The sequence below is a fragment of the Panthera leo genome, chromosome A3, assembly GCF_018350215.1.
Source record: "Panthera leo isolate Ple1 chromosome A3, P.leo_Ple1_pat1.1, whole genome shotgun sequence".
Classification (NCBI taxonomy): Eukaryota; Metazoa; Chordata; class Mammalia; order Carnivora; family Felidae; genus Panthera; species Panthera leo.
In genome coordinates, this window is record NC_056681.1 from 113,468,899 (window position 1) to 113,492,449 (window position 23,551).

The window sequence follows — 23,551 nt, forward strand, 5'->3', positions numbered from 1 at the left end:
GCACCCCTATTTTTATTCCAAAGAAAATACTTTTTAAAGGCATCTACTATTTGCTTTTTAAAATATATACCATTTTGGAAGTATATAGATGCTACTTTATTTTTCTTCAGTGAATTCGGCTATTTAGGAGTCATAATATTTATGTTATGGAATCTTCTGGAGCCTCGGATTATCTGACCTCTTTAGTCATTTTACTTCACAGTACACTTTAGCCATAAAAACTGTGCACAAAGGGATGCCTGGGTGGCTCAGCTGTTTGAGCATTCAACTCTGGATCTTGGCTCAGGTCATGATCCCATGATTGGTGGGATCGAGCCCTGCGTCGGGCTCTGTGCTGAGCGTGGAGCCTGCTTGAGATTCTCTCCCTCTCTCTCTCTCCCTCTACTCCTCTCCCCGGCTTGTGCTCTCTCAAAAACAAACAAACAAACAAACAAACAAACAACAACAACAACAACAAAAACAAAAACAGAAACAAAACTGGGCATGAAAAAACAGTAAATCAATAAATCCTTGGACAGAAAGATTTCTCTTTTTAAAAAGGATTTGAATTTCAATATTAAAATTATCTATCCCTGAGAACAATGTATAATACATATTTTTAAACATGTTTTATTTATTTACTTGGTGGTTTATTTATTTGTTTGCTTGTTATAGAGAGAGAGTGCTTGAGGTGGGGGAGAGAGGCAGAGAGAGAGAGTCCCAAGCAGGCTCCACACTGAGCACTGAGCTTGAGACCTTATTTATTTTTTTAAAGTAGGCTTCACGTCCAGCGCTGAGCCCAACTCCAGGTCTGAACTCATGACTCTGAGATCAAGACCTGAGCTAAGATCAAGAGTCAGTCGTGTAACCAACGGAGTCACCCAGGTACCTCTGAGAACAATGTGTAAAATTCAAGTCAGAGATCAAAGAAGGCAGAATAACTTAGCCCCTCAGAACTATTTTGGTTATCTGTAAAATTAGGATCACACCTACTTACTTAAAGACTGGCTATGAGAACTAAATAAACTTTGTAGGGGGTAAAGTAGTAGCACTTATAATTAAGTGTAATTAACAACAGCAGCTATTCTTTCTTGGAGCAAAAATGAGCATGCATCCAGAAGACAATAAAATGCAAAACAAAATCATTTTTACTCTGAAAATAGATGTCTTTTTATCTATAATATAAGAGGGTAATATAGGGTCCTGCAAAAAAGCAGTCAGTAGGAGTTCCATTGTGATCAACAAAATTCAAAAGAGCTACCTGGATCAAATAAAAAGCTAATATTTATCATAGCTCCATCTGCCTAAAGTGTTTTATTAGAATATGACCTGACAATGAACTGGTAATTAACAGAAACACACCTGCTACATATTTACATAGTTAAAATTAAGGTAATAATAAACAGAATAGATTTTCATTCTGCAACGTAGGTTCACTGATTCCTAGTCAATCCTTTGATACTTTAAGAAAGTCAAGAGTTACAGACTTTTATTCATAGGTTAAATTTACAGTCCCTTTCCTCTTTAGTTTTACATTAAGCATCCACAAAACTGCAAGAGGTTTTCACTATAATTTGTTTAGGAACTGACTAAATCAAGAATCATCTAACACCTTCCTTTCACTATCTGTGTCAAAATAAAAATTTTAACCCTGTCATATGGTCTTTTACTAAGCCACTCAAGTAGTCAGTAATCTTGTCTCCTACAATTGTATATATTCATTTGGTCACTATATTCCTACCACTATCCATTCTTGCAACTCATTTTTTTTTTTTTTTTTTTTTTTTTGCAACTCATTCTTTAGAATATCCACCAATTTGCCATATTCCTCCTCCTACCCCACATCCCTTAGAGATTATTAACTTTTGATTTCCTGTATTTTCATGTTGTATCTTGTCAGAGGATTTAATTGTCTAACTTGATCTGGTACATCAAAAAATTTTATCACAGGTATTTAAAACATAGGAGAGTACAGAGTATATAATCCAAAATACTAATTTGCAATGAGAAACTGTATTATAAGAAATAATAACATCTTTGGTACGAGGGAAATATTCTTTTTTTTTTAACGTTTATTTTTGAGAGAGAGCATGCAAGAGGGGGAGAGGCAGAGAGCGAAGGGGACAGAGGATCTGAAGCGAGTTCTGCGCCGGAGAGCAGGGAGCTAGATGTGGGGCTCGAACTCACAAACCGTGAGATCATCAGCTGAGTTGAAGTCGGACACTTAACTGACTAAGCCACCTAGGCAACCCAGGAAACACTTTTAATTAGTAAAATGCTTTTAACTTTTTTAAATATTAAGTACCTGCTTCTGGAAAATTATGCTGCAAATGACTAGGACTGTAAACAAGTGGCTGATTTCCAGAATTTTCCATTTTAAGAGAAATGATAATATATATTTTGTTAACATTTATAAATGGTTGATTACATGAACCATAAAATACGTTCAATTCCTTTTGCATATGATATCTTTATTAACATCCAACTGGAACAAACTATTCACAAGGCATTATAATAGGTATTTTAAGTACATTATAGCAACATTAAAAACCAGTTATGTAAGCAATGCTGTAACTTGGTGCTACTGTAAAAAATTCTGGTGATAGTCCTAATAAATAATATGACTCTGATTTTATTTTATTTTTTTTAAATGTTCATTTATTTTTGAGAGAGAGAGTACACCAGCGGGGTAGGGTCAGAGAGAGAGGGACAGAGGATCTGAAGTGGGCTCTGTGCTGACAGCAGAGAGACTGAAGAGATCATGACCTGCAAAGTGGGATGCTTCAACTGACTGAGCCACCCAGGTCCCCCTGACTTTGACTTTATTTATTTATTATTTTTTAAATATTTATTTTTGAAAGAACACAAGGGGGCGAGGGGCAGAGAGAGAGGGACAGAGATCTGAAGCGATCTCTGCACTGATAGGCTGACAGCAGCTGCGAGCCCGATGCAGGGCTCAAACTCACAAACCGCGAAATCACAACCTGAGCCAAAATTCGACACTCAGCCGACTTAGCCACCTGGCTGCCCCGTGACTTGATTTTAAACTGTGCTAATAGTTAAGACTATTACTACATTACTGCTGGATATGAGACTTACAGCATAAGACTACAAAATGTATTATTTTTATACAAAGAAACATTATTCTTCTAACAGTGTCACTCACAGAAACCAAGAAATTCTTTTTTTTTAAATTTTTTTTTTCAATGTTTTTTATTTTATTTTTGGGACAGAGAGAGACAGAGCATGAACGGGGGAGGGGCAGAGAGAGAGGGAGACACAGAATCGGAAACAGGCTCCAGGCTCCGAGCCATCAGCCCAGAGCCTGACGCGGGGCTCGAACTCACGGACCGCGAGATCGTGACCTGGCTGAAGTCGGAAGCTTAACCGACTGCGCCACCCAGGCGCCCCAGAAACTAAGAAATTCTAATAAAGCTTGTCACTGTTCAAATATTTTGGAATTGTTTTTAATTGTATACAACCTTCAAAAATTTTTGTGGAAGATTTTCAGTCTGGCAAAGGTACTTTCATCCTTAGTGCACATGTGATAAATAAAAGGGTAAAACAATGTTAGGTCCTAAAATCTAACCAAAGAGAAATTAAGTAATTTTCCTTGAGCCTTTCTAGTCTGCCTCTGAAGAAAGTTTCTAACAGACAACAAAGAGTAATGTGGTCCTGCCTACATGTATTTATTTCTTGTATAATGTGAATAAAACCAGCTCACAAAGATCAGACCAGTATTTCTTAGGAATACAGATGCCAAAAATCCTCAAATAAAATACTAGCAAAGCGAATCCAGTAATATCTAAAAAGAATTCTATACCAAGAGACTAAATGGGATTTATCCCAGGAATGCAAGGTTGGTTTAGCGTCCAAAAATTAATATATCATATTAATAAAATAAAAAGCCAAAAATAGTAGAATCATTTTAACAGATGCAGACAAAGCATCTGACAAAATCCAACATCCATTCATAATAAAAATACTCAACAAACCAGGACTAAAGAGCAATGTCGTCAACATGAAGAGAATTTATGAAAAACTCACAGTTAATGACACTCAGTGAAGCAAGACTGAAAGTTTTCCCCCTAAGATCTGGAAGAAAACAAGTCTATTCACTCTTGCCACAGAAAAGAGAGAGCCTCCTCTTGCTCCTGCCCAAGTCAATTTGTCACAGATTTGAAAACCCTGATTCAGGAAACTATCTAAAATATAAAGAAAATCATGTAATAACTGTATTACTTATAAAACTAAAAAAATTAGAAGCGAAAAATTTAGTCAATAATAGAGAACCAGTTCAGCTACAGTATATTAATTCAAAAGATTAAGAGCAATTAAAAATTATAAGAATGTAACTTGGAAAAATGGATATGCTCTAATGTTAAGTGAACAGAACAGTGTACAGATGATTTATCTACTACGTTCTCACTCTGCGAATTATGATAAAAAAAAAAAGCTCAAAAACCCCCGATAAACCCAAATCATAAAGGGAATATAGAACAAAGCTCATTTTTATGCATGGGTAATTAAGTTTCCAAACTTGTAAAACTTAAACCCCTGAGTAGAAGTTTCTTTACTTTACAAGATTTTGGGTATATATTAGATATATAAGCCATATAAAAGTTAAAAGCAAATCAAATTAAAAAAAAATTTTTTTAATGTTTTTATTTATTTTTGAGACAGAGAGAGGCAGAGCATGAGCAGGGGAGGAGCAGAGAGAGAGGGAGACACAGAATCCGAAACAGGCTCCAGGCTCCGAGCTGTCAGCACAGAGCCTGACGCGGGGCTCGAACCCACAGACCGTGAGATCATGACCTGAGCCGAAGCCGGACGCCCAACCCACTGAGCCACCCAGGCGCCCCAAGCAAATCAAATTTTAAACTAATTAGTTGTTGGGGCATCTGGGTGGCTTAGTCGGTTTAAGCGTCTGACTTCGGCTTGGGTCATGATCTCATGGTTCATGAGTTCCAGCCCTGCATCAGGCTCCGTGCTCACAGCTTGGAGCCTGGAGCCTGCTTTGGATTCTATGTCTCCCTCTCTCTCTGCCCCTCCCCTGCTCGCGTTTTGTCTCTCTCTCTGTCTCTCAAAAATAAATAAACATTTTAAAAAAATTATCTAAATTCGACAAAAGTTTCAATTCTCAGCTAAATCTAATTTACTTTATGAAAAATAGGATATCTCTGAGTTTCCTTTCTTTGCTTAGTTTGAGTTGACAAGAGTAACATACATGTAGAAAAAATATTTTAAGGTTTTTACACTACAACTGAAACAAGAATTTCTAAAATGAAGAAGTAGTTACTTGGGAGGAATATTCTAGTGACTTCCTTATAGTTCTCCTGCATGAATCATGTAAACAATGTAAACTTTTTTCCTAATCTCGACATCAACAAAAAGGGAAAAATTATACTATGATATTATTTAATTCATGAGGATGCTACAAAGTCTTCAGAGAATCAAAAGAGTGACATCCTGAGAATTATTTTTTGTATCTTTTTTCACTTAATTCAAAATAAGAATGTAGAAAAAGAATCTTTTCAGGGTAGATCAAACTTTAGTAGGCTTACCTAGGGATAATTTATGGTGATTTCTCTGAAACACTAAACTTTTTTATTTTTTTAATGTTTATTTATTTTTGAGAGAGACAGTGCACTTGTGGGGGAGGGGCAGAGAGAGAAGGCGACACAGAACCCGAAGCAGGCTCCAGGCTCCAAGATGTCAGCACAGAGCCCGCTGCGGGGCTCGAACCCACAAACCGTGAGAACATGACCAGAGCTGAAGTCGGACGCCTAACTGACTGAGCCACCCAGGCGCTCCTAAAACACACTTTTTAAAATATAGATAGTTCTTATTTTTCTAAGTGAAATTCAGAGAAATGTGTTTACTTGCAAAAAGCTTGAGGTCTGAGGATTCCACTTCTCTTCTGGTCTTCCATGCCACGTATTTAAGATGCTTAAACAAACCTGAGGAAGAAGAGAAGAAAACATATACAGAATTGAATAGAGTGCTTTTAAAAAGCAAAGTGTCATAGCTAGAAGCAAAAATGAAATGCTATCATGTCACAGTATCTCAGTTTTATGTTCCCCAACAAAACCCCAAGGGTCGGTTTGTTAAAACGAATTGGCATCTTCAGATGTGATCCAAAGCTGTACGGCATTTCACTTTCATAATGAAACACGAAATAGCACCTATTACATGTTAATACAAACAACACTTTTTAATAAAAAATAACTCTTTCCCAAACCAAAAACAAGTTTCAGTGAGAAAAAATGGCACCATTTATATTAAAAAAAAATTTCTCTTAAAATTTTGTAAATTTTAAAAATGGGTATGGTTCAGCAAAAGAGATCTTGTTTTCAAATCTGCTTCTACATTCAATTTGTTACAATATATTGTTCTGGTTGAAGTATCTGATAACATCTAGCTTCACATAAACATGAAGTTGGAAGGAGGAGACCTCACAGGCCTCCTGAGAGGACGTTGAGGCTCCACTGGGTTCCTTGGAACCAACTTCACCACACAGATACTGTTCGCTCACATAAGCAAGAGTGAACCTAAACTATCTGCCAAACACAGGTATGGAGGTCATTCTGGGAAAAACAAAATCGGGGACATTTTATGTGTAATTGTAAACTGACAATTTCACATAATGGGCAACAGATTTGGAAAATAAGTGGTCCTTAATAAAGCAGAAGTCCATCGCCTTGCTAGTTTTGCAAATGTTCTATCACAGTAATAAGGCAAAATACGTTAATTCATTTAGAACATAATTTCATTAACAATTTTTAAAGAACTATATCCAAATGGCTTTGTACGTTATTATTTAAGATACTGTCAGGCATTTCATTTTTAGAACACCCTGTGACTATCAATGCCAAGTATTCTTTGTTTTTGTTAAATATAATTTATTGTCAAGTTGGCTAATATACAGTGTGCACAGTGTGCTCTTGGTTTTTGGGGTAGATTTCGTGATTCATCGCTGACATACAACACCCGGTGCTCATCCCAACCAGTGCCCTCCTCAATAACCCCCCCCCCCCCCCCCCCCCCGCCATCAACCCTTGGTTTGTTCTCTGTATTTAAGAGTCTCTTATGGTTTGCTTCCCTCCCTCTATTTTTCTCCCCTCCCATCCCCTATGGTCTTCTAAGTTTCTCAAGTTCCACATATGAGTGAGAACATATGATATCTGTCTTTCTCTGACTTATTTCACTTAGCATCATACCCTCCAGTTTTATCCACGTTGCTGCCAATGAATGCCAGGTATTCTTACCCCTATCTAGAGATCTAGATCCCAAGGGTTAAATGTTACCAGTGTATTAATATAACAAAGACTATATAATTCAGGATATTGAACTCTCAGGCCCTTACCTGCTTCGCTATACCATTAAGTCTAAAGGAAGTAATTTCTTTTTTCTTTTCTTTCTTTTTTTTTAAAAGAGGCTTCACAGCCAGTGTGTAGTCTGCCCAACAGAAGGCTTCAACTTAGATCCTGAGATCAAGACTTGAGCTTGAGGGGTGCCTGGGTGGCTCAGTCAGTCAATCTGACTTTGGATTTCGGCTCAGGTCATGATCTCACAGTTTGAGATCAAACCCCACATTAGATTCTGCGCTGACAGGATTCTCTTGGGATCTCTCTCTCTCTGCCCCTCCCCTGCTTGTGCTCTGTCTAATTAATTAATTAATTACACAAAACAAAACAAAAACAAAAACACCCGAACTGAGATCACGAGTCCAATGCTTAACTGACGGAGCAACCCAGGCACCCCAGTGAAGTAACTTCTTAAATAAATTTTAACAATTTACACTTCAATTCTATTCAGATTCTAGTCTATCTCTTGGGTGAAGACAACACTGCTAGTTCCTCTTCTCTGCTCAGTTATAAAAGACCTGTTCTTTGCTCTCCCAAAAGTAAGCTCTACCTCTGGGTAAATCTCCTGAAATCAACGAAGAAAACAAATTCCAGTTTTACGATCGGAGTTTACGATGAAAACAAAACGATAGCCTACAAGCACAGATCTGAGGCAGGCTTCTCCTGAAACCAGGAAGATGATACCCAGGGAAAACTTAGTCCATCTGTAATAAACCAGATCAACTTCAAGCCCTTGTTCCTCTCAGATCATCAAAGAAGTGTCTGCTTGTGAAGGCTATGAATTTCTTCTGACCATCTAGTGATTGTTTTAAAAACTATTTTTAATGTTTATTTAGTTTTTGAGACAGAGTATGAGCGGAGGGGTGGGGTGGGGGTGGGGGGGAGGCAGAGACAGAGGGAGAGGGAGACACAGACTCTGAAGCAGGCTCCAGGCTCTGAGTTGTCAGCACAGAGCCCGATGTGGGGCTTGAAATCACAGACTGCAAGATCATGACCCGGGCTGAAGTCAGACCCTCAACTGGTTGAGCCACCCAGGTGCCCCTGACCATCTAGTGATTTTTAAACTTTTAACACTTCCAGCATGGAATTTACTGTTGAAATTCCATCAAGCCATCCAAATTACTTTGAACAGTGATGACTGTCCTTTAAAAAAATTCTTTTTAATGTTTATTTTTGAGAGAGAGAGAGAGAGAGAGAGAGAGAGAGAGAGCACAAACCAGGGAAGTGCAGAAAGAGAAGGAGACACAGAATCCGAAGCAGGATCCAGGCTCTGAGCTATCAGTATAGACCTCGATGTGGGGCTTGAACTCATGAGCCATGAGATCATGACCTGAGCCAAAGTCGGATGCTTAATTGACTGAACCACCCAAGTGCCCCTAAGACTGTTGTTTTAAATCTAATTTTAAAAGGTTTACTGTCAAATGAAATGCCTTTTATTATACCTCAATTTAATTTTTTTTTTTTAGAGTGAGAAACAAGTGTGAGCAGGGGAGCGGGGAGAGGGGGAAAGGCAGAAGGGGGTGTGGGAGGGAGGTAGGGGGAGAAAGAGAGAAAATCCCAAGCAGGCTCCACATTCATGTGGAGCCTGACACAGGACTCAATCCCACAACCTTGGAAGAGGCACCACCCAGGCACCCCAACTTTTTTCTGAGATAGAACACATCTTCCCATTTATTTAAAAGAAGAAAAAGGAAACATTTTAGCATAAATTAAGCATCAAAAATAAGATCATAATTAATGTATCATGGAAAACATGGATGGCTATGAAAGCAAAAAAAAAAGTGAGGACATGCAAAAAAGGGAATACAGAGTTGACAGGACCATACTTTTGCCATTCAACTATCTCGAGGCACTTGTGAAAAGAGAAATGGAATTGGAGATACGGAAAGTAAAGAAAGTTGAGAGGCAAAGACAGACTTTTGGCTCTACTAGATCTTGAGGGGAGAAAGCTCTCAACTGGCCAAGGAATGTGTTGAATGAGTTAGTCCCTTAGTAGCTTCTTAAGACTATACATGCTTCTCAACACGGTTGTGTTTCTGCCTTTTCTGGTTCCTTCTCTGTCATTCCCCAGGCTAATCTTTGCATACAGGAAAGAGCAGCATGAAGAAAGCCACGTAACTCTTGCAAAGAAGATATCCAAAAGAAAATTTTTGTTTAAATTACAAAGAACCTTTGGTTACAATACTTTGGCATTAAAAACAAAAGGCTGAAATTACATTACCTTGCCATCATTATAAAGGTTTGGATTGAATCGCACGCTATGACCACCAGTTGTCTCTAGATTCACAAGAGGGGGTGAACTGGGATAATCTTGAGGAAAATATACATCAAATTCAAAGCAGCCATTTGCATAAGGGGTGTCCGCTGGACCGGTTATCAGAACCTAGTAAGCATACACAAACACAGAGGTCTCTGTTACTATTCCCAACCATTGTTTGCTATTTAGAAAAACACAATCCAACATGAAAACGAACAACCTTCTTACATCCTATAGACAGAATCTATCTCTACCAGAATGTGTTAAAAATGAGGTTAAAGTTAAAAATAACAACATGAGTGGAAATGGGTTTAGATTAGGATTAAGGTTTTTTAGTTTTGGTGAAAACAAGCTATTAAAAGATGCCTTATTGGCAGGAAAGCTTACCTAAATATCAAATACCTTTTAATATTAAGTTACTATTTTCCTGGGAGCTTTCCTTCATATTTTCTTTTTTTTTTTTTTTTTAACGTTTATTTTATTTTTGGGACAGAGAGAGACAGAGCATAAACGGGGGAGGGGCAGAGAGAGAGGGAGACACAGAATCGGAAACAGGCTCCAGGCTCTGAGCCACCAGCCCAGAGCCCGATGCGGGGCTCGAACTCACGAACCGCGAGATCGTGACCTGAGGTGAAGTCGGACGCTCAACCGACTGAGCCACCCAGGCGCCCCCTTCATATTTTCTATAGCATTTAAAGATTTGAGATTTTAAGTATATTCATTATCACATCCAAAAGGTATGGAGGTAATTTTCTGCAATATATCTTCAGATAGGTTAATCTCTTAAGAAATAACTTAGTTTTAAATATTTTTCTCTGGAATAATAAGACAAATAGATAACAAGAAAAGTTCTCATGTAATAACCTATGATAAAAAGGTTTTGAGAGAACAAGAGGTGTTCCCTGTAGGGTTACTGGTAGTTCAAAAAATAGCAGAGAACCCAACCCTGACTGTCAGAATTATTTAATGAATTTTTTTCAGTCAATCAATAGATACTAATTGTGCAAGGCTTGTGCTGCAAAGTCTCTGATCCTGAAAAGCTGTATGTGGAAGAAAGTGATCAAGAGTCTCAATCTGTGACAACTCCGATTTAAGGTTTGGAGCTCCATGTTGGGATTTTTAACTTTAGGTACAGCATAATGTTTTCCAGAGACAAAGTCACAAGTCTGAACTTATGTGGTCTATTTAGTGATACAATACTTCCCGAGGCGATCCTTCTATAATTGGCTATTGTTTGTAACAAGGGACAGGCAAGAGTGTGCTCAAATAGGCAAAGCCTATGAGATTTTTACTGAAAATTTATCCAAAAGAGCAAAATAAAAAAGTAATAAGCAAGCAAAAAAACAAAAACAAAAACAAAAAAGCTCCTCAAATCAATGTGTTGATAGTTACAGCTGTGTATCTAAGGAAGACAGACTATGAAACCAAGAATTAAATGACAAATGTAAAGAAAGGTTCCCCATCATGTCCCTCCCCGGCAGGTGTCAAATCTTTGTACTATTTGATATTGTACTATCATTACTTAATTCACAGATCTTAAGTAATTAAGTAAGTCTTAGGTAATTAAGTAACTGCATGAATTTCCTAGAAAATAAAAAAAAAAGTAATTTCTGAAGAATGATACTATAAAACATGAAGGAAGTATCTTGGATGACAAGGAAGAAGTCCTATGATTTTTTCCTACCAACCAACATAAAATCCTGTGATACTCAGCTCTTAAAACTACAGGCAGCATATGGCCTTTACTCAAGGCAGGCATTTTGGTACTTTCTTCTAAACTGTTATTTTGAAGAGCTGTCCCATACACATACCTCTAACATTAAAAAAAAGGATTCCTTTCAATGATGTCCAAAATGGCCAACAGGATTATTTAATTTATTAAAATTCATGCTACTTCTACTGCTCTGTATAGTCACTATCTGAACAATATAGACAACTGTATGCATAATGGCGTTAGAAACAGAGAAAACACAGTTGTTTTTCTACCTTCATGATGTCAAGTCGCTCCTCATCACAGCGCACAAACACACTCGAAGAGGACGAAAGAGGCAGTGAGGTTGACAGCGTAACAGCCTCCTGGGCCAGGCGGCGGGCTCTGGCTGCACTGTTTGCGTCATTTGCATTTTTCACCTGAGACATGTAGTGGTAATTTACTTTAAAACCCAATTTCCCATCTTCATCCTCAGAAACCATCTCAAATGTATCTAAAAGAAAAAGAAGAAAAAAAAAACACTGAAAAAAAAAAAGAAAAAGAACTAGAATGGAGTAGTGTTATAACGACAAGGATCACAAATAAATCACTAGCCCTTCATCCAAAACAGAGAGGACCAAAGGCACAGCACAAGGAACACAGTCAATGGCATTGTAATAGTGTTGTATGGTGAAAGATGGCAGCTACACTGTGGTGAGCACAGCATAATGCACAAAAATCATGAACTGCTATGTTGTACACCTGAAACTAATGTAACACTGTGTGTCAATATACTAAAATAAAATTTTTTAAGCCCCACAAAATGGAGAGGACCATGAAAAATTAGCAAGCTATACATGTTTATGTCACAACTACTGTTCGGTGGATGGATTATGTAATGGAGCAAAATGAAGAAATTATAATTTTTTTTAAGATTTTATTTTTAAGTAATCTCTATATCCAAAGTGGGGCTCGAATTTACAACCCTGAGATCAAGAGTCACATATGCCCTGCGACTGAGCCAGCCAGGAATCCCAGGAAATGATTTTTTAATCTATATAATGTGGACACACTGATAGACTGTATCAAACTGCTATGACAATGTAAAGCAGAAAAAGCAATTTATTCTTAAAATGTGTGGTGTATAATTTTTGCCAAAATAATTCAAAATACTAAATGCCAAGAACTATTATTATATTTCATTTTTTTTAAACCAGAATAGGTCTTTATATATTTGCACTGACTTTGGAGTTGGAAAACAAAGTCCCAGACTGAGGTCTACTCTTGCATTACTTTTGGAATTTAAGTTAATGCAATAAAGGAAGATTATTAGGGTAATGTTCTAAGTACTCTGAGAAAATAGAACTAATGGGCTAATTCTTAACCATTTATTCAGGCAGATTTAGAAAAGAGTTGAAGTTATTCTTTACTTACAAACTCTGTACACACAGAAAGAAAAAAAAATGGATTTGAATTTTATCTCCAGTTCAGATTATTCCACCCTAACCAATGGGTTACAAAAGATTTATATAAATTTTAACACTACATCAAAACCATGTACTAGGGCAAATACTGTCAATTAGAAGCAACAATAACTTCTGATCTTATGTTCATATAATTCTAAATATACAGAAGAACTAATGCTATTATTATAATTAGCATTAATGCACTAAATTTCACCAAGAGCTTACTAAGTGCGAGGTTCTAGGCTAGTTTATATGGATTAAATGATAAATCGGAAATGCAATCTTCAAGACTTCAAGTAGCTTATAATCTAGAAAAAGGGGGAAGACCTATGAAGAGTCACAGGTCTGTGTATTCCATATGTTTATTTTGTTTTTTAATTTTTTTTCAACGTTTTTTATTTATTTTTGGGACAGAGAGAGACAGAGCATGAACGGGGGAGGGGCAGAGAGAGAGGGAGACACAGAATCGGAAGCAGGCTCCAGGCTCTGAGCCATCAGCCCAGAGCCCGACGCGGGGCTCGAACTCACGGACCGCGAGATCGTGACCTGGCTGAAGTCGGACGCTTAACCGACTGCGCCACCCAGGCGCCCCATTTCTTTGTTTGTTTTGTTTTTTAATTTTTTATGTGTATTCCATATGTTTAAAAGAGGAGTGCCACAATCTTTATTTAACAAATCTTTCAGAGAGAAAAATAAACTTTTGGTGCATCTCTTGTAGAAACTATCACCAATTCTATACGAGTAGAATCTAATTTAAGAAGAAATGTTGAAAGCTGACTTTACCACACAGTACATATACTACATCTCAGCAAGACTGCTAACTACTTCCTGTCAGTGAAGTTGTAAACTGGAGTTATTTCATCTGCCCAATTTCGCCTTTCACATACTACAGAGATAAATTTCTGTATAAATTTGAATTTTATAAACAGCAATCCACCAGAAACAAACATGAGCCGATTCCCAGGACTGGAGGAAAATTTTCTATCCTATAGCTACCTATAAGAGAACAGGATCTACTAATACCAAAACTTTATTAAAATATTCAAAGATAATGACTAGTTCCTAAAAATGTACATAGTTTGACTCAACAAATCCTCTTCTATTAATTTATCCTGAGGAAATAATCATAAATGTATATAAATATTTATAACAATGATATGGCCACTGAGATGTTGCAAAGGTTATTGAAAAACTGGACGGGCACCTAGGTGGTTCAGTCTCAGTCTGTTGAGTATCTGACTCTTGGTTTTGACTCAAGTCATGATCTCATGGTTTGTGAGTTCGAGCCCCGCTTATAGCACAGAGCCCAGCTGGGATTCTTTCTCTCCTTCTCTCTCTACCCCTCCCCTACTCATGCATGCATGCGCTCATTCTCTCTCTCTCTCTCAAAATAAATAAGTAAACTTAAACAACTTGAAGGACCAGTTATTGGTTAAAAGACAGTATGTTACATGATGGAATATTAGGCAGTCAATAAATATCAAATTGTAGAAGAATCATGGTATTAAAAGTACTTGATATAAAAGGTAGAAAATATAGTTTATTCCAAAAGGCTCAACAGAAAACATGCATTTTTTTTTGGTGAATGATTCTAAAAGTCACTGGGTAGTAAAACTTAATGATGTTTAAAGTCATATCCAACTTGGAGAGTTTATGATTTTATGTGGTACGAGAGAAGTCTCCTGGCTCTGATATAAGGACTCTGAATTTCTTAATTAGAGGTAATAATTTAAATCAGAATTTCCTATACATACAGAAGCATAAGGCATTCATATTGATAAAATGAAACTTTTGAATGGAAAGAACTAAAGAACATATAGAGATGGAATGTGTCTAAATACTTTCAACTACATGCACATTACAGATGCTTTAAAAAGACATTAAAACATATTTGGGTCTGAACCAGTAAGTGAATTCAAACCTAAAGTTCAATAAAATATTTAACTCCCACACACACACAATCACATTTCAGGAAACTTTCTTCTTAGAATCCTAGAACAGACTCGTTATTTTCCTAATAGAAGCTTGATGGTTTAAAATACTTTCAAAAATTCTTTGACACCCTCTTCAAAAGGTAGAAATTAATTCCCCGTTCCTTGAGCATGGGCTAGACTTAGTGATTTGCTTCTAATGATAAAGCAGAAGCAATGTTTACAACTTTTAAGACTAAGTCATAAAAGGCAGTTTGGCTTCCTGTTTGCTTGCTCTCTATGAGAAGCCAGACACAATGTATGAAGACACTCAAAAAGTCCTATGGAGAGGCCCACATGGCAAGGAGCTAAGGCCTCCTGTCAACAGCCACGTGAGGGAGATCGAAAGCACAGCCCCCAGAGCCAGTCAAGATTTCACATGACGAAGCTCCAGCCGACATCTTGATGGCCACATTTATAAGAGAGTCTAAGCCAGAAACAGTGAGCTGAACCATTCCTGAATTCCTGACCCATGGAGATTGTGAAATAATAAAGGTTTTAAACACCTTAAGTTTTGAGAGTAATTTTTAGTGCAACAATAAATATGGAATAATTTGATAAAATACTATAGAAACTAATCGGAGTCCAAAAAGATACAAACTTATGTATATTAAGTAACAATCAAATTCACATAAACCAAGTTCAAGTATTTGCTTTAAATAACCAGAAAAAGGAATTTCCAATAAAATGCTTCTTCAGGGGGTCCGGGTAGCTCAGATGGTTAAGAGTTTGACCGCTGATTTCAGCTCAGGTCATGATCTCACGGTCATGACTCCCACTCATTCTCTCCCAGTCTCTCTCTCTCTCAAAATAAATAAATAAACTTAAAATAATGCTTCTTCAGAAGTATTGTTTAAAAACAAACAAAGGGGCACCTGGGTGGCTCAGTCAGTTAAGTATCCAACTCTTGGTTTTGGCCTGGGTCATGATCTACCAGTTTTTGAGTTCAATCCCAGCATTGGGCTCTGTGCTGACAGAGCAGAGGCTGCTTGGGATTCTCTCTCTCTCCCTTACTCTCTGCCCCTCCCCTACACATGCACGCTCTCTCTCCCTCAAAATAAATAAACATTAAAAAAATTATTAAAAACAAACATGTTAACAGAATAAAGGAACAGACTAGATTGTCAAAATTAGTGAGGCCAAAGGCTGTAGTATCATTAGAAGCTAACCAGACCCCTAATTAAAGTATACAAAGAAGAAACCTACTTGGAAAAGATTATGGAATAATTTCTAAGAGAAATAAAAATGATATTGTACAATATTAGAACACAAATGATAGTTTAATTCCATGGTATCTTTTCAGGAATAATATACTAATAAGTAACAATGGGAGAGAAAGAATAATCACTTCTAAAAGATTTCTAAAAAGCCCACACCAGCTTTTCAGTGATAAACTCAAGTTATATAAAAAATTAATCTATGTAAATTTTAACCCACCAGAAAGAATGTTTTTCCAAGTAGAAGGAAACCAAATCTTGGTTAGAAAAATCACCTCTTCTCTCTTCCCAACCCTATTTTTGACACCTCCCACTCCAGTCTAACAGTCTAAACACTGAACAGGAGATTAATGTTTGCAAATTATATGCCCCCCAAAAGACCAAAAATATTGAATAAAAATTCAAAATAAAATGAAGAACCTAAAAAAATTAGACTAAATCTGGTTATATCCAAAGCCTCTGTCAATTACTAAAGATCAGTAAATCCAAAGTTCAGCAGTAACAGCAAATCATATGTTTTATTTTTTAATATTTATTTATTTTTGACAGAAAGAGAGAGCACAAGTGAGGGAGGGACAGAGAGCGAGGGAGACAAAGAATCTGAAGCAGGCTCCAGGCTCTGAGCTGTCAGAACACAGCCCAAAGCGGGGCTCGAACTCATGATCCGTGAGATCATGACCTGAGCCGAAGTCAGATGCTTAACCGACTGAGCCACCCATGCGCCCCCATATGTGGTTTATAAAATGCTACTTAAAATCTTAAGGGGTGCCTGGATGACAGTCCGTAAGCGTCTGACTCTTGGTTTTGGCTCAGGTCATGATCTCAAGGTTCAAGGAATAGAGCATTGGACTCTGCACTCATTGTGGAGCCTGCTTGGGACTCTCCCTCTCTCTGCCCTCCCCTGCTTGTACTCTCTCTCAAAAATAAATAAACATTAAAAAAAGTCTTAGAAAAAAAGAGATTTAAACTCTTAAAATATCATGACCATGGACCACTTTTTCTTCCTTCTTGTATACTCCCACCAAGTATCGGTGCTATATCTAATGGCATGAGTGGGAAGCAACCAAATGATGTCCTCTGGCAAATCTACCAGGATCATACTAAAAAAGTCTTAGTTTTTGCAGGATTTATTTTTAACCTACTCAGGTTTTCAATGGCTCCCCAACAAAGTTACTGTCCACTTGAGGTTCAAAATTCTGTTCCATTCCATTCTATTCCACTCCACTCTGGAATTCTATTCCAGAAGTAAGACATTAAAGGTTTCAGTAGACATGCATTGGTACCTAGTTGGGGCAACTCACAGACTAAATTTCATTCAGAATCAAAGCACAATTAGACAGCCAATAAAGAAGCAGAGAAAGTTTCTTTATGCTTTTGAATCTGGAGGAGGAGGGAAAGAAACAGGTTGTCACAAAGTGAAAAAAGTACACAGAAGTGTGAAGCTACAGACAAACCCATCTAATACCTGGGTTTTGCCTCAAGGCTACCAATAGTTACCTTCAACTGTATGCAGACAAACCTGAGTAGAGATATGTATCAATTATTTCATCTTAACGCAGTGCTACTGACAACTCCTGACATATTTCCAGTCTACTTCAGTTGTTTTATTCTACACAATATAGTGAATTTCGTTTCAAAAAAGATTTGCAACAATATACATTAATCAAATTATAACTATAAAGGCTTTCATTTGAGAGATTTAAAAAATGAAGTCTACTTAAAATCTGAGAGTACTTTTCCTAGTTGTGACAGTGAATGTGGCTACAAGGATCATACTGGTGGTGTGGCTTTTCCTGATAATTCTGATTATTCCTTTATATGACACCTCTCTGAGGATGTCTATAATTCATGTTATATTTGTATAACAGTATTTGTTCTTGGTGTCTTGTAACTTTAAGATTACAGCAGACAATATTTTTGTTCCTTTGGTAATCATTTATAGTTATTAATATAGTACTGAATGAACCTGACATTTATTACATTTTCCTGAATTAAGTGTTTATTAAACAAAATGGTCACAACCTATCAGTGGCTGGCACAATTATCCAAAAACAAAACTGTTACATTTTTTCTGAACAACAGTATATACACGTCATCTCAATTCTTCCAATCTTAAGATAATGAACAAAAGCAGGGGCGCCTGGGTGGCTCAGTCGGTTGAGCATCCGACTTCGGCTCAGGTCGTGACCTCACGGCTCGTGAGTTCGAGCCCCGCATCGGGCTCTGTGCTGACAGCTCAGAGCCTGGAGCCTGCTTCAGATTCTGTGTCTCCTTCCCTCTCTATCCCTCCCCTGCTCATGCTCTGTCTCTCTCTCAAAATCAATAAACATTAAATTAAAAAAAATTTTTTTTAAAGATGATGAAACAAAAGCTGCCTGAGTGCTTTATCATTTTCAAATCATTTTCATATATATTACTACACGTGATTTTTACTGCAAACCTGGGAAGTAAGGTAGAGCAAAAGCTAAATGATTTCCACTGAAGTTTCAAAGACAGTATGTCAAAAGTTTATGTATTTTTACACTTGCTTTAGTGTTCCTTTTCATATAGTCAAAGTCTTTTGACTGGGTCTAAAGGTTGGAAAAGAGGCACAGATAATAACAGTTACTAATGGTCACCAAAATTTGGAATTCTAGTGTTTATTTATAGACTAACACCTTATGAGGGAGACTGGTAGGATCTTTTCACCAGTCTTTACTTGTCAAGAGTTTCAGAATAGAAAAGGATACAAGTGGACTTTACAAAACTATTATTTTCCAAAGGCAAATCTCATGAACTTCTAAAATGTTAAGAGTAACAGACTTAGTTCAAAGTGCCAGGTCTTAGCTTTCTTCTGGCCAGCAAATACAGAAATGAGAGGTCTTAAAGAAAACTACTTTCTGCCCCCCCCGCCTTTTTTTTTGACATTTGACTTTATTTTTTCCCCTAGGTTTCTACTGAATCATGATTTCCAAATACAACTATAAATACAGATATAAATTTAGAGATGAAAAGATGATCAAATGTTTGCATGTATACATACAGTGTGTGTGCATGCGCGCGCACACACACACACACACACACACACACACACACACAGAGGATATGAAGAATTCATGGTACAAACAACTTTTAAAATCTTTCATTTACTAGAACACATTTTAATAGCACTATTACACAATATGAAACGAGATCTGAAGAAATGAAGGTTAAAATTTCAACTTACCAAACTGTAATTTCTTCATAACAGCCACATATTTTTCTTCAAGCGATTTCAATACTGATAAAGGTTTGGGTTTCATAGCCACCTTCTTTGAACATTCACCTAGTTTTTTTTCTGTTATTTAATATTTCAAGATAAATAATATAAGCATACATTTTAAAAGATTAAAACAAAAACAGTTTCTACAGTTCAAAGTTCGAATTCTAAAAAATTAACAAACTCTTCACAATTATCTTCCTGGTGTATCAGTTTAAGAGATTTTTATGTCATAAACATAACTAATAGGGCTAAAACCCTTATCAACTTTAAAGTTTATGTTCTTGAAATCTGTAAAATTAGTTTGACCCAATCAGGCAAGACAGCAGACATAAAACAATAGATAATACACTGCTAAGACATGAAAATGCTAATTTAAACTAAATTCTCACACCCAGTCTAAATGTACTCTTTCCTATCCAGTACAATGGCATTCTTCAATTTCACAACTACCAACAGGAAGAAGAGAAGTTCATGACATGTCTGTCTGCCTGCTCAATCTAGTGTGAGTGATCATACAAAGGAGAGGTAAGTATTTCAAAATTAGAGACTATTCACGATTAACTTGAAAACGTGGCAACAAAATTTTTAGGCAAATGAGCTTGCTTGCAAAGCATTAACACAGAGAAAAGAGAGAGGTAGTTTTCAGAAGTAAATGAAACATCTCTGGGTCAAAAGAAAAGCAGCAAAGGACAGTTCTGTACCTTGATTTGCCTGCCGTAAACTGGTAGTGGCTGCATGCACAATCTCAGCAGTCTTCTGGATGTCCGGTACCAACAGTGTAAGTCCTTCTGGTTCTTGATCAGATGCATCTGGTTTTACTCCTGTTTTAACATTTTCCCTTTTAGATCTGAATTTTTTTTTTTTTTAATATGGGAAGAAATGCAAGGAAAATTAAGACTTTAGGATTGAAAAACAAATACCTCTGTTAAGTCACAGTGGTTAAAAATCAAAATGATAGTGTGTATTTCATTTGAAATACATATGATATATAGCAGAAGTAGTTTAAGTTAGACTCATTGTTGTTTTGAAGCCACAGAATAATGCCTAGCATAATAAATAAAGCTTTGGATAGGTTTTCCCTTCAAAAGTGATCAATCAATTTAAATAAAAAATGAACACTGTAAAAACACCCAGATACTCGATATGTCCTTGGATCCACACTTTTAAAAACGTACCTGTAGTACAGTAATTACAAATACCTGGAAGTAGAAGAAATCATTTTCATTATCTAAAAGGGACAGAGGTCTATCCTCTGTCTTCTAAGATTTGGGAATCAAAGAACCATATGTATACTTTTTCACTGTAATACTATTTGTATTTCACTCAGAGTAAGTATATTCTTTCCCAAGGGGAGAATTAAAAGATATATTCTGGAGTAAAAATGAAGGTTTATTACTAGGTATCTTAATGTAATGTGCTTTTATACATCATAACTTTATATTTAAACAGTAAGTTTTAGGGCATGATCATTTTAGAGGCATTCTCTATCCAGGGTCTAAAATGTACCCAATCTTGTATCAAATTCTGTATCATTAACAGGATGTACTACAACAATGTCTCTGTGTATAAGGCATCAAAATGTTTCTTTAAATTTTCTAGGTGAATACAGTAGAGTTTTATTGTAAGAGTCACCGAAATTAGTAAGTGAATATCAATATCCTTTTTTGTATTTCAACTCTCAGCACATATTTTTCACTTAATAATCATCATACTATTGCTTAGATACTAAAAACTTACACTTTTGTTAATTCATTAAATACATAATACAAACTGAAAACACATGTAAATAAAGGTGTTTAAAATATTCATGCTACAGCATCACTTATTCTTCTAGCTGTATACCTACCAACAAAAGGACTTGGCAACTGTATTACAACTGTATTTCACAAAGTGAGCATGGAGACTTAGATGAGCTATAAAAAGACTAGCAGAAGGTAGAAGAGTCCTTAACAAAATAATATTGTTAGCTATGTATAAACGAACTATTCTTCAGCACAAAGACAAAAATCTGCTCAGAAGCAATTCAGTGCTTACACTTGAGGGAGCTGTTAAGAGGTAAACGAAGAAGCACCACTCAGGTGGCTAGCAAGGGTAACCATATATAGCATTATGCGTGCGTTCTGAACTGATTTCTGCAGTGTGTGAAAAACTAGTACCCATAGGTATTTTTAACTAGAAGGTATATAGTTGCCTCACCTGGCAAGATGGCTCAACTCAATGTGTCACTGGGTTACTGTCTGAGGTTACCACTGAGGTATAAGAAATCACATAGAACGCATGGCCAACTTGGTGGATGTTATGTTGTACCTCATTTCAGTCATCAATTTCTGCACAGGTACATGTATATGAACATGAATGTTTGCATGTATATGTAAGGAGACTATAGTGAATGAATGTTGTAAGACTGAAATATCAGGCATTCTAAGTGCTGGAATCAAATAAGATATTGTCTTTTAAAAAGCTATGAAATAAAGTGGAGACTATTGCTTAATAGTATCTGATACTTTTCTTAATAAAGATGTAATGCTGGACAAGCTCAAACAGATTCTCAACTTCTGCATTTATCAACGGCTATTCACAATCAGTGTCAAACACTGAGAATCAAGAAAAGTGCAATAAGCTGTTTGACTTTCTGAATTTAGAAGGACTCCCCCGCCAATTGTAAATGACTCTCCCTCTGATACCAGGGCTTAAAAAAATCTTAAGTAGTAGGATCACTGACCGTAACAGGAAAACAACAGTAAGTAGTTTGAAAAACAAAAACAAAAACAGAAGAGCTACGGTTATAGCCACAATAAAATAAAGATGGTTTCCTAAAATCTGTCATCAAACAGTTGATCCACTGGACGCTCAATGAAGATTTCATTTAAGAAACACATCTTGCGAAGCAGAGAAGAAAGATATGAAGTGAAGTGCGTTTTTCCAGAATTAGGGTGTTTTCTCCTTGAAGAAACAAGAGTGTCTGGCATGGAGAGTAAAGTGCACAACACAAGTGAGAGCAAGTCAGCCTTGGAGAGAGGACTCATCCTAAACTCCAAGCCCTATTCATGGATACCGATTTCCTGAATCCAGTTTTTAAAAGATGATTAGTAGGAGAAATTCCTATTATTAAAGTAGTCCAAACAGTCAGGATGGTAAATTTCATATATATATATATATATTTTTTTTTTTTGGACCACAAAATTTTAAAAAGATGCTAAAAAAGTGCAAAAATACACAAAAGTTAAAAAAATATGTTCATACCAAAGGTGTGAAAGAAATGATTTTATGCATCTCCTATCGAAGATAATGGTTAACTCATAAAGCAGTTATCTTTTAGAGCTTTACAACAGGTTCAAATGAGAAATTTTTATGTGAACAACCTTGACAAAAACAGACAGGAGAAAAAGGGATAATGTCCAAAAGGTGAGAGTACTTCAAATCTACAAAGAACACACACTCCCTGCCTAATGATGACCACAACTAGTCATTGTCTGATATCCAACTACAGCCAGTAGTCTCTTTCCTATAAAAGTTGCAGGTTACTGTCAACCCATATGTAGGCCCAGCTCATGAAAAAAGGCCATACCTTCGCTCACATCCTGAAGTCTGTGGGAAAAGCTATTTGAGTTCAAGGCACCTAGCTGGAAGTAGGTCTCTGAGACTGACAATGGATCCAACATGGTAAAAGCAATCAGCGACGGCCGCTACCATGGTATCCGCTGCTTTGTGCATACGTTGAATCTGGTTGTGATCACTGCCCTGAAGAAATACGAGGAATCAACTGAAGTTTCTACTATTGCAAGAATTATCTGCAAACATTTTCCACTATGCTGTGAATTCCAACTAAACGGCTAACAAATTAAGCAAATTTTGGCTCTGTGACATGTAATTTGAACTAGGATGTGAGCAAAATGGGTAAATCTTTCTTATAAAAACAAAAGAAAAAAATCCCCATAATTCAATATTCAGTTACAGTGCCCTACCTCTGCTAATACTGTCACCCAAAATAAGTTGGATTTTTGTAAGACTAAATGCAAAATATCAGAATTATGTTATTTTATAATCTATAAACCGAAAATAGCTTAATATAGCTATTTTCTTGGTAGAACATAAAGAAAGATCACCTCCATTCCCTGTACTCCTAATTCTAAAGTCAAAACAGTTGAAATAAACATTTAAAAAGTACAGCCATGTTGAACAAGTAATCTGGAGACAACATGCTGAAATGTCCAGATTCCAGAACTATTAAGAACTAGCATCTTAGAGAAAGATTCTAAAACTGTAAGCAAATGAAACTTCTACACTTCTCTGTAAACCAATGCATCATATAATATTCCACAGTTCTAAAGCTCTTTGTCAGGGATGAAGTCTAAAACGAATTA

At 36.6% G+C, this 23,551-nt stretch overlaps 1 protein-coding gene across 9 annotated transcripts in view; it reads right to left on the reverse strand.

Moving 5' to 3' along the window:
• Window positions 1–23,551, reverse strand: part of BIRC6 (baculoviral IAP repeat containing 6) — a 224,370-nt gene that overhangs the window by 6,943 nt on the left and 193,876 nt on the right. For 8 of the 9 annotated variants that reach the window (XM_042933289.1, XM_042933288.1, XM_042933287.1 and 5 more), the window contains 5 exons: window positions 19,889–20,034; window positions 19,152–19,262; window positions 11,590–11,807; window positions 9,568–9,729; window positions 5,862–5,939 (listed from right to left, as the gene is read on the reverse strand). In XM_042933289.1, the coding sequence (XP_042789223.1) occupies window positions 5,862–5,939; window positions 9,568–9,729; window positions 11,590–11,807; window positions 19,152–19,262; window positions 19,889–20,034 (715 nt within the window). Of the gene's footprint in view, window positions 1–5,861; window positions 5,940–9,567; window positions 9,730–11,589; window positions 11,808–19,151; window positions 19,263–19,888; window positions 20,035–22,755; window positions 22,929–23,551 lie in introns of those variants that run through there. The other variant, XR_006200904.1, reaches the window with a different exon arrangement.